A 12,010-nucleotide genomic window follows, 5' to 3' on the forward strand; every position below is an offset into this window, starting at 1 on the left:
CCTTGACCTCAGACTGCCAGCCTGCAGACTATGGGAATAAAGCTCTGTTTTTCAGGCCACCACAGTGTGGTGCTTTGTTACAGTGGCCCTAAGAAATGAAGACAATGGGAAATTGTTTTAGAAACTGAACATGTTGGGAAGCCCTGTGCTGGAGCCACCTTCTTCCAACTGCTGGTGGACCAGTCACCTCCATCAAGTGCCCTGCCACCTGACACTTTCCCACCATTTCACATCTCTACATGTTCTTCTCTTCTTCCTTTCTGCCTCCTCTTCTGTTCCCTTCGCTCCTCCTATGGTTATTGTATTCACAGTGCAGGTCATGCAGGGTCACTTTTTGACCCCGAGAGTGTCTGACCAAACCCAGAGGGAGCCCTTCCAAGGGAACTGCACTCAGCTCATTCTCACTGCCCCTCAGGGGAGGGGCTGATGCAACCCCCAGCTGGCAGGTGCAGCAATGCAGGGGAAGGGTGGTGAGGTCGCACAGCTTGGTAGGGGCAGGCTGGCTCCAGCATTTGTGCTCTTAACCGCAAAGTGAGATGTGTGGTGTCAGGGCACATATGTTAGGATTAGATTCTATCTTCTGCTATAACAAAACTCCCCAATAACAGTAGTATAGCTGGGAGCAGGGGGCGGAGGGAAGTTCTATTAGACTTCTCTGTGCCTTCCTTTTAATCCGGCCACTGCTGTGGTAACCAGGATTTGGAGTGAGCAGTTCCATTGTGTTGTTCAAATCATGAATTTACGTCTGTTCATGCTTCCTTTCCACTGTGAGGAGGGTTGACAAGGAAGCAGAGCATCCCGGACAGCTATTCATCTGTGAACATGGTCATCACTGATGCTGTGGAGCCCTGGTGCTCAGGAGAGAAGGCGGGGCTGCAGTGGGCCTCCTGGGGCCTGTCCAGGTTGTCCTCCAACCGGAGAGACAGGTTGGTGCAGACAAAGAGAAGAACTAAACCCAGAAGCTCAGGCAAGAGCTAAGAAGCATGGTTGGCTCAAGTTACCTGTGTTCTTAGAAATAGTTAAATATTAATGTAGGTTCTTGCATATCAGAGGGCAAAGCTCAGAGCACAGAGAGGTAGGCCAGGTCTGTGAAGAGGGGCAGGTAGGGTCAGTGTAGGGGACATAGCCGGGAGCCATCGGAGTCAGGCAGCGTAACCCATTTACTCTTGCTGCACTCCATGGGGATGGCCTGCCTCCCCTGTGCGGCCCGGGGAGTTTCTGCAGGGGTTTTCCTCTTAGGGCTTTGGGGTGTGGCTCTCGGTGACAAGCTGCTGGTGGTCCCCCAGGATGGAAGCCACTGGCTCAGTATGAAGGGCATAATTGAGGTGCTTAGTGACAGGGGCCATGACATCGTAGTGCTGGTGCCAGAAGTCAATTTGCTTCTGAAAGAGTCCAAACACTACACCAGGAAAATCTATGCGGTGCCCTACGACCAGGAAGAGCTACAGAGACGCTTCCGAACCTTTGGGAACCGGCACTTCGAGGAGAGATCGCTCCTGACTGCTCCCCTGGTGGAGTACAGGAATAACATGGTCGTCGTTGACCTGTGCTTCATCAACTGCCAGAGCCTCCTGAGGGACTCAGCCACTCTGAGCTTCCTCCGGGAGAGCAAGTTCGACGCCCTGTTCACAGACCCGGCCATGCCCTGCGGGGTGATCCTGGCCGAGTTCCTGGGCCTGCCCTCCGTGTACCTCTTCAGGGGCTTCCCGTTTGCCCTGGAGCATACGTTCAGCCGAAGCCCGAACCCCGTGTCCTACATCCCCAGGTGCTACACCCAGTTCTCAGACAGGATGACTTTCTCCCAGAGGGTGGTCAACTTCCTTGTTAATCATTTGGAGAACCTCGTATTTCACTGTCTGTTTTCAAAGTACGAAGACCTCGCATCAGACCTCCTCAAGAGACAGGTACACTTACCCACCTTATATCAGAAGGGCTCCATTTGGCTCTTGAGATATGACTTTGTGTTCGAGTATCCCAGACCAGTCTTGCCCAACATGGTCTTCATTGGAGGGACCAGCTGTAAGAAGAAAGGGGTCCTGTCTCAGGTGGGTGGCTTTATTCCTTTGTGATTGCCCCGTTTCTTCACTCTCTGCTTCCCTCTCCTGTCTGGCTCCTCCTCTGATTGTCACCTGGGAGGGCCACCTGACGGAAGGGATGCCAGGCTAGGAGGAGCGGGTGGAGGAGACCTGACTGAGGCTGAGGGTTTGAATTGATGCAAAGACTTTGAATGAGATAGCACTCATGCCTGGCAATAGCAGCAGTTATCTTTAACTGGGTACCCTGGGGACAGTCATGGAAGGAGCCTTAACATTTTCCAAGCCAAATCCTGCACTTACCTGTTGAAGAAACAGGTGAAGCCTTGACCAAGAGACACAGCTAAGAGGGTAGTCCAGGTCAAAACCCATTCTCCCAACTCTGTGCCATGCTTTTTCCCTGGTCCCTAAACCAGGGGTTAACAAACTATAGTTGGTGAACCAAATGGACTTCAGCCCACAGGCCTGTTGCTATATGGTCCAGAGCTAAGAATGGTTTTTATATTTTAAAAAGGACATTAGAAACAATCAGAACTATGAGACAGAGGGGTATGTGGCACATTCAGTCTAGATAGTTACTATCTAACCCTTTACAGAGAGAGCGTGTTGACCTCTGACTAAGGCAAGAGTTTGTAGATTCCCTCTGACAGATGAGGAAAGAGGGCTTTGAAAAATAAAAACTTGTGAGTTTGTTTTTTAAAAAATATTATTTGAATTTTTACACCTTTGAAAAGCTTCAGATCACGTGAACTTTCAGACCAGAATTCTCTTTTTCAATGCATTGTTTTTTTCATCAGAAAGAAAGCCTCAAAGAGGTCCCAAAGACCCTTACCAACCTTCTTTAATATCTGCCAATATCTCTGTTAATACGGTCAACAGTAGCTACAAGGGTGATGAGCATAATTGGACAAACTCCAGGAAGCACAGGGCATAGAAACCTCATATGTCAATAACATTTAATTAAGAAGTTAATAAGCAAAAGTGTAAAAAGAATTATTTGCTATAAGAAGGAAGGAAAAATATCATTTTTGATACCTTGGTACCAATCATATATTTTTGCAAAAAAAAAAGTTGTATTTACTCATATTGAAAAAAACAGGCTGTAGTGAGTGTGCTTTTTGGGCCTTGAAGCTTTGCCTGTGCTTGGCTTTCATCTGTGTCTCAGTTGGCAGTCCCTGCGTGTCACCACAGAGAGAATTCTGTGTCAACTTGTATGTGTAATTATTAGAAATTAAGTTGCAGTGATCAAAATCAGTTTCACTGGTCAAACAATTGAACCATTTCAGCACTATGAAAAAGTGTGCACTTTGGAATAATGAGAATGGGAATCATGTAGACATGGCGGGGGCACAACGTCGTGAAGGGACTAAATGCCACTGAATTGTTCACATTAACATAATTTGTTTTGTTATATGGCCTCATCCAATAAATATTTTTAAAAAGAAGATACATCATCAAACAGAAAAAATTAATGCCTGATTTATAGCTAAAAAAAAAACACAACTCGACACTCCTTAGTAGGCAAATATCATGATCAGGCAATACATAAACAACAGAAGTGGCCAATAAAAGTTTGAAAACACATTTAACTTCAGAAATAACCGGAGAACTTCAAATTAATAAACGATGAAAGTCGATTTCACATATCAAGTCAGCAAGCCTGTTGTATAGGTAACTATTGGCCTGATTTCAAACGCATACTCATATTTCTTTCAAATATGTGCAAAGCCTTTAGGGGACCAGTGCTTGGCGAACAATCCTTGCATAACACTGAGTCACAATCAAGGGTGCCTATCCTCAGGGCAGCCTGTGCGCTCCCAGCCTCGCCTGTGTGGGAGAGCATGAGATCTCTTCCCACTTATGCCCAGGTTAGTGTGACTCTGACCACAGGCCCACCAGCCTCCTCTGCCCAAGGAGGGACTCAGCCACCCCCAGGGCTCCTGGGCGTTTCTGCCCAAGATGTCTTGGAGAAGCCCCTGAGGCACCCAGCAGGTGGTTCCCGCTGGGAGACCCTCAGAGGCTAGGCCCTGGGCAGCCCTGGATGTTCTGAAGCCACTTATCCCACCCAGGACCTCCTCACCAGCCTCATGCACCTTATCATCCGCCCCCTAAGCAGTTCTACTTGTGCCACATTCTCTGCCTCCAGGAGCTCCAGGCCAGGCCAGATCCTGGGACACTCAATATAGGCTGAGACTTTCTGTGAAGTGATAAAAAACAATGTGGTTTTCTTGCAGCATTCTTTGGGAAGCATCTTCCCAGAAAACTACATCCAAATTTCTCAGTACTAGCTCTTTTGTTCCCAAGTTTTCTCCTCTTGTGTTCTGGAATCATCTAGATCAGGGGTGGGGAACCTTTTTTCTGCTAAGGGCCATTTGAATATTTATAACATAATTCAAGGGCCATACAAAATTATCAACTTAAAAATCAGCCTGCTATATTTGGTCAAACATTTAATTCACTCACCGATAATGTCTTGGCAGGGCCAGACCAAAGATTTCTCGGGCCTTATACAGCCTGTGATTGGAAGTTCCCTGACCCTAATCTAAATAGTGGTCCTGAAATGGGGGCGAATTTTGACCCTTGCGGGGATAATGTCTGGAGACATTTTTGGTGTCACAATTGGGGGTGACACTGTAAACTAACTAGTAGGTAAAGTCCGGGGATGCTGTTAGAAATCCTACAAAGCACAAGAAATACCCACCCACTTATTCCCAACAAAGAATTACCTGGCCAAAATGTCAATAGTGCTGAAATTGAGCAATGCTGGTCTGAACAAATTCTGAGTGAGTATCAGTAACTTCTACCCAGCAGGGCCCGGAGCTGGGTGGGGAGGGGGCAGCAAGCATCCTTTGCCCACCCCTGAGCTAACCTCTGCCCCCTACAGGGGTCCCTGCAAGCAATAAGCACTCAGGCTGCAACTTCAACATTTACTGGTTGAGCTGAGGATTGAATTCTAAGCAAGTAAGGGGAACCAAACCCTAAAATGCCGAGTCATTCTTAATAGACACTTTTAGAAAATACATGACTTAGGCCAATGTCTACAATTCCTAGGATGGTTTGCTTCTCTTTCCATACCCGTGTTTACCTTTATGACTGGTTATCTTGGAGATGAACAGACCTGTGGAACATTTTGACAGCACTGTTTCTGTCAGTGAGTAATTATCCATAGAATGGCTAAATGCTAGAATGAGTCAAGGTTTAAAAAACAATATTCAACATGAGTCTCTGAAAAGCTAGAAACTTGGTTGGATAATAATTTAGATAATTTGAGAAGAATGTAATTAAGTGGTTTATTTTATATTGAGATGTAATTCACATACCACACAGTGCATTTAAAGTTTACAATTCAATGATTTTTAATATATTCACAGAGCTGTGCAACCATCACCACAATCCGTTTTAGAACATTTTCAATCACCCAGAAAAACACACACCTGTAATTATCAGTTACTCCCCATTTCCTCCTCTCCTCAGCCTCTGGCAACTACTAATCAACTTTCTGTCTCCATGGATTTACCTATTCTGATCATTTCATACAAACTGAATCATATAATAATGTAATTGACTTTTTTCACTTAGCATAATGTTTTTCATAAGGTTCATTCATGCATTATTTTTTATTGCTGAATGATATTTTGTTCCATTAGCATAATAACTTCATGTAGCTACTCATTCACTGATGAACATTTTAGTTATTTCCAGTCCCCAGTGCCCCTGCAGCTTTGATTCAGGTCCTTGCCTCTCACAAACAAGCTCCAAGTAGGACTCCCAGGGTCCAGGCTGACCCCTCTAAACCATTCTCTACTTCTTCACAAGAGGAACATTTTAAGAACACAAAGCCAAACATAGCACGCCATCCTAGGTGGCTGCCCCAGTCTTTAGGAGAAATCTCAGGTTTGTGGAATTAAGACCCCCTCAAAAAAGAGAAGTTGAAGTCCTAAGCCCCAGCATCTCAGAATGTGAGCATCACCCCAGCTGGTGAGGCTCAGTGGTTGAGCGTTGACTTATGAACCAGGAGGTCATGGTTTGATTCCCTGTCAGGGCATATGCCTGGGTTGTGGGTTTGATCCCCAGTGTGGGGTGTGCCGGAGGCAGCCAATCAATGATTCTCTCTCATCATTGATGTTTCTATCTCTCTCTCCCTCTCCCTTCCTTTCTGAAATCAATAAAAATATATATATATATATATATATAAAAGAAAAGAATGTGAGCTTCTTTGGAAACAATCTTGGCAGAGATCATCAAGTTAACATGAGGTCATTAGGGTGGCCCCTGATCTAATATTATTGGTGTCCTTATAAAAAGGGAAATTTGGATACAGACATATACAGAAGGAAGACAATGTACAGGGAGAAGATGGACACGTGATTGGAGTGATACATCTGCAAGCCAAGGAAGACCAAGGATTGCAGGCAAAGCCCAGGAGCTGGGAGAGGCAAAGAAAGATCCTCCCTAGAGCCTTCAGAGGGAGCATGGCTCTGATTTGGTTCTGCCCTCCGGAGTGTGAGACAATACGATAATACATTTCTCTTGTTCTAAGTTCCCCGGTTTGGGCTCTTGGTTTCAGCGGTCCCGGGAAGGGAATGCACCCCTGTTTTCTTCCTGCTCCCTGCTCTTGCACACTCTGCAGGTTTCCTCGGTCATTTAGTTCTCTTACCGCCCAGAATGCCTCCTGCCATTCCCACGCCTCTGTGCAGGAGTAGGTGGGAAACACCAAAGCATTTGAGAATGAGTTTTAGGGGCATGATGTGGCATCAACTGTGACTTCGCGTCATGCAAAGAGCCATTAAAATGGGTGTGGGGAAAGGCAGAATCACTCGTGCAGTCTTTTGGCCCCATTCGCCTCATAAGATCCAGAGACAGAGAAGCATTGATCAGGCCATCAAACCTCAGAAGGTAGGCAGGGGAGGGTGGGGGGGAGGGGGAGAGAGCAACCAAAGGACTTGTATGCATATATATAAGCATAACCAATGAACACAGACACTAGGGGGATGAGAGCATGAGTGGGGGGTTGGGGAACACTGGGGGGATAAGGACACATGTGTAATACCTTAATCAATAAAGAATAATAATAAAAAAGAATGGGCCTGGGCTTGCAAGTCTTTCCCACCACAAGCCTGTGCCGCCTTATCACCTTGTGTGGAAATGTCTTTTTGTTTCAGGCTCAAAGAATGCTCTTCTTTCTTTTCTTTTTTTGAAGCGTGTGGGTCCATGACACTTGGCCAACCCACTGTTATATTTGTACTTCAAGGGGAGGGGACAGGGTCTTTCTACTGCTGCACAGTAGGAATGCATGTGGGTGAACTGCTCTGTGTCCGCTGTCATAGGGACCTGCTGGCCATGGGGGATCACTATTGGGATTGATTCACTCTGTCTCTTCCCCATGTAACTAAAGCATGCTGGGTGACTATGGTGTGTTCTTGGCAACTCCAATAGCAAGATGCAATGGGCAGAGGTGTTGGGCCTTCTGTCACTGATGGCTGGCATAGTGATGGTCTTCACTATCTGCCAGGAAGTTGGAGTCCCCTATTGGAGTTGGTATCTGGTACCCTATAATCTGCTTTGACAGTTTGGAGCTGTGAGCAGAGTCACCAAGGAAACATACCATGGCATGGAGGATAGGTGTAGGCTTCTCAGCCCTACAGTCCCAGGGTGGTGCTTGCTCCCTGGAGCGATAGGCTGACTGAGGTGCTGGCCACCCTCTGGCCACATGGAGACAAATGAGTTGTAGATAATCTCCTTGTTAACAGGGAGCAAGCGCCACCCTGACGCTTTAAGTGTAATGGGTAAGGACAGACATACCAGAGGTGGCTGCTAAGAAGAGCAAGGAAACTCTACCCAGGCCTTGTCATCTGTTGTCTCCTTCTCTTTCCGCCTGTTTTTGTTTTCTCTCTAGTGCCTTCAGACAGCTGTAAAAAGTTTTTTTGGTAAGAATTTATAATCATTACCTGTGAGAGCATTGGTCTGATAGGAACTACTCCTGTATTACCAGAAGACAAAAATGCTTCTAGGTGAATTAAAAATTTTTTTTTCTCCTGTTAAAAATCCCAATGAGATTTTGTTTGGCCTTGCATTAAATCTATAGCTTAATTTGGGATAAAATCAAGAGTGTTACAACGTTAAGTCTTCCCTTCCAGGACATCTGTGCCTCTTCATTTATTTGATCTAGATTTATTTATATCTCTAATTGGAGCAGAGAAAACACCACCACTATGACTAATTCCCTAGGTAAACCCATTTCTTACTTGGCTTATAACATCTTGTCAGGTTGGGTTATAACCACAAGGCAGATGACCACAGTGATGAAAGCTAGAGAGGTGGCCCTGGTATATATACTCTCCTACACGTGTCCAGTGCAGTTACAGCCATACAAGGAACAGGGACTACCAAGTTATTAACAGAGTGAAGAGGAGTCAACTCTGGTGACTTGCTGCTTCTGCCATTGATATGGTGGTGACAAGAATCCTTAATGGTAGCTTCTCTTGTTAATGATAATAACAGCAGATGCAGCACCAATAACAAACTTGAAGTTGTACCTTCCTAGCTATTGGCTCCATTTGCCCTCACACTTTTAATGTAGGACAGGAGCAGCCTCAAGCCTACATACTCAAGATATTTTGAATGGCTTTTTGTAGGAGTGAATGGAGGACAGAAATGATAGGATTTAACCTGTGAGTAGAAGACAGAAACGGAGTCTTGGGGAAAAAATAGAGTTATGTCTTGGACAGAAAGAGGATCTGCAAAAGAGAGTAGAGAACTTGCTGTTGGAGAGGAGGAGGGAACCAGGATCCTGGACACACAGCCTACAAGGAAGGGTTAAACCAAACACTGCCTGCACAGTGGCGGCTGGTGTTCCATGGGAAGTGTCTTGGTGTGCACACATTTGTCCAATGATGGAACCTGTTATCACTGTGAATCTTTCATGGGGTCATTTCCTCCCAAAGGGAAGCCTCAGCCTTGCTAGTCATGGTGGCCTGGGCCTGCAGGTTGGTATGGCAGAAGCCAAGGATGCCGAAGAGCACACTCAGTGAGAAAGTGGGACGCCACAAGGAGCCCACCCACATCATCAACAGGTGAACAGGACAAGGAGATGGCAGCTAAGCACAGATGGGCGTCACTTTCTGGAGCAGGCCTGGCCTCATGGGCATGTGACTCATGAGGCTGCTCAGGGCTCCACCCTTAGAAGGAGTGCACAAATTATGCAGCTCATCCTGTTCTGGAAGAATCTGTTCTTATGAGGACTTAGGAGTATAAATGACCTGAACATAAACCACAGGATATATTAAAGGAAGGCCCTGATTAAGGTACACCCTAGTCCCGAAGCAGAGTAGCACAAGACTGGAACTTTCAGCATGCAAGAGAAGAGGAATTCAGACAGAGACTGGTGCGAAGCCAGGTGACAGCTCCCTCCTGTTTTGTGGTGAGCAGGGGCACCAGACCAAGGATGGTGCTCTCTGACCCCACTGTGTCATTGCCCATAATGGCAACTCTTATTCCATGGAGTAGGTATAGGCATCTCAACAACCCCTGTGTTGTTTTCATCAAGTCTAGAATTCAGAGTTGCTCCAGATATTTCCACATTTGACAGCTGCTTCAAGTAGACTCTTCCCAAAACATTGCACGAGGTGTGTCCTTGTGCAAAAGAGGAACAGAACCAGAGAGCCAGCGTCCACCTCCTGTTAGAGAAAGCCGCCTTAGCAATTGTTATGCCCAGATTTCAAGATCCCCAAGAAACCACACCAGGGAGCCAGCCATGTCTGATGCAAAAGCAGAGAGTCTTTATTCAAACTCGTTTGGGCCCCCATCAGCCACACTGGCCGACACAGCGGCAAGCGGCGGAGAGAGCGCGAGAGCCCCGTGGAAGAGGGGTTTAATAGGGGGGTTGGAGTAAGGGGAGGAGAGAGGACTGTGGGCCCTGCTGATTGGCCAGGCACAAGTCGGTGTCTCGTTACACAGGATGTGGTCATATCTATGGCGCACACTTCCCTTGATTGTCATTGGTTAGTTTAAAGAAGTCCTGGGTGTGGCTAGCAGAGGCTTGGACTTCCAGGAAGAAGCCTTGCTGAGCACATGGCTGTCCAAAAATGGAGGATTGGGGGCAAGATGGAGGGCGTAGCCCTTGCCCTTTCAGCAATGTTATATGTATTTTTCTGGATGTGCTTAATATTGCCCAAACGGGAGGAAAGAGTTTTAAGAGTTATCAAATAAGGTCACATCCAGCAGAGAGGTTTTGGTTGTGGACTAGCATTGGTGACTTCTTGGAGTTCAGTCACAGCCCTGTAAAACATGGTTAACAGAGGAGTGGGTGGGGAAGAGAATGAATGGGCATCCACAGCCTCGTTTTGGGAATGGAATGAAAAACAAGAGCGTGAACTAAACAGTTCCTCTGAGAGAGCAGTGGACTCAGATGAATTTCTCCAAAGTCAGGGAGATCGATCTCTCCCTAGGGGAAGCAAAAGGGTAAAAGGCTAGTGGTGAAGGACAGGGGCAGGTTCATTCTGTAATGATTAATGTAAGTAGTGCACCCTGCCCTCCAGTGATGTGCCAGTCTGTGAATTGGCTTGATGATATGATAAGACAAAGAAAATAAGTGTATAAGACACACTGTGATCTGGGGAGTCAGCTGCTTTTGCATCTACCGAGATGGCTTCAGGACTCCAGCTTCCACCACCGCTGCTCATGGGATTGCTGCTCTTCCTGTGTGTCAGGCCCTGGACTGAGGGCGGGAAGGTACTGGTGGTCCCCATGGAGGGCAGCCACTGGCTCAGCATGCGGGAGGTCGTGAAGGAGCTCCATGCCAGAGGCCACCAAGCAGTAGTCCTCTCACCAGAGGCAACTTTGCATGTCAAGGAGGAGGACTATTTCACCCTGAAAACCTATGCCATTCCATTCACCCAGGAGGAATTCCAGTATCTCATGCTGGGCCATGCTGACCTGGTTTTTGAAAGAGCACATTTTCTAAAAACATACTTGAAATCTATTGTAATTCTGAAAAATGTGTCTTCGGTCTTTCAAAAGTCTTGTGAGGAGCTGGTGTATAACCAGGACCTGATCAGGCATCTGAATGCCAGTGCCTTCGACGTGGTTTTAACAGATCCTGTCTACCCCTGTGGGGCAGTGCTGGCTCAGTACCTGTCGCTTCCTGCTGTGTTTTTTTTGCGTGCCATTCCCTGTGACTTTGATTCGGAGGGCACACAATGCCCAAATCCTTCCTCATATATTCCTAGGTTATTAACAAGGAATTCGGACCACATGACATTCCTGCAAAGGGTCAAGAACATGCTCTACCCTCTGGCCCTGAAGTACATTTGCCATGTTTCTTTGTCTCCTTATGCACGGCTGGCCTCTGAGCTTCTGCAGAGAGAGATGTCACTGGTGGATGTTTTTGGCTATGCATCCGTGTGGCTGTTCAGAGGAGACTTTGTGTTGGACTACCCCAGGCCGATCATGCCCAACATGGTCTTCATTGGGGGCATAAACTGTGCCAACAGGAAGCCATTGTCTCAGGTCTGTATTAGTGCTTATATCCGCTCAGTGTGCCAGGCAGAACACATTTTATTTTTTTAAACTAATTCCAAGGGCTTACTTACCTACCAATCTTTCTGTTAATTTCTACCTCTTGTTCTCTAACAGTCTTGATGACATAAATTGTTCAAGTGTCTCAAGTAGTGTGGTTAAGTTTGCAATGGTCATTTAAAAAATGAGAGAGAGGGATGAAGTTCTGTAATAGGATTTACACTGGTGTGATTCAATCAAGATTGTCCTTTTGTTATGGTATCATCTTCAGGGTTGTGCAATTTTCTTCAGCTGTGTAGGAGCAGACAAATTGAGTTGCAAACTTATTTACAAGGGAGTTTTTGCTTGTGGGTGTTCAGTAGAAGGATAAAGGAACTAGCAAATTGCCTTTATTTACATGATCATTTATAGTGGTTCTGTTTCAGAAGATACTGAGGAGAAATATAATGCAAGCCACGTGT

The 12,010-nt window shown here is 46.3% G+C and overlaps 2 protein-coding genes across 4 annotated transcripts in view; both read left to right on the top strand.

Annotated features, from left to right (window-relative positions):
• The window catches only part of LOC118661312 (UDP-glucuronosyltransferase 1A1-like), a 69,011-nt gene that overhangs the window by 33,022 nt on the left and 23,979 nt on the right, over nt 1-12,010 (top strand). The window contains exon 1 of one of the 3 annotated variants that reach the window (XM_036319236.1): nt 10,644-11,540. The exons of the other annotated variants lie outside the window; for them this stretch is intronic. Coding sequence (XP_036175129.1) covers nt 10,677-11,540 — 864 coding nt within the window. The 5' untranslated portion in view covers nt 10,644-10,676. Of the gene's footprint in view, nt 1-10,643; nt 11,541-12,010 lie in introns of those variants that run through there. 3 annotated transcript variants of the gene reach the window in all.
• LOC118661314 (UDP-glucuronosyltransferase 1-6-like) lies at nt 944-2,084 on the top strand. Its single transcript, XM_036319237.1, has one exon. It carries the CDS (start codon nt 1,179-1,181, stop codon nt 2,067-2,069), a length of 891 nt encoding a protein of 296 aa, XP_036175130.1. The 5' UTR covers nt 944-1,178; the 3' UTR covers nt 2,070-2,084.

Source organism: Myotis myotis, unplaced genomic scaffold, assembly GCF_014108235.1.
Source record: "Myotis myotis isolate mMyoMyo1 unplaced genomic scaffold, mMyoMyo1.p scaffold_m19_p_8, whole genome shotgun sequence".
Classification (NCBI taxonomy): Eukaryota; Metazoa; Chordata; class Mammalia; order Chiroptera; family Vespertilionidae; genus Myotis; species Myotis myotis.

Bases quoted from the DNA above. Each gene is read 5' to 3' on its own strand.
- LOC118661314 (XM_036319237.1), top strand. From the start codon at position 1,179: ATGGGGATGGCCTGCCTCCCCTGTGCGGCCCGGGGAGTTTCTGCAGGG.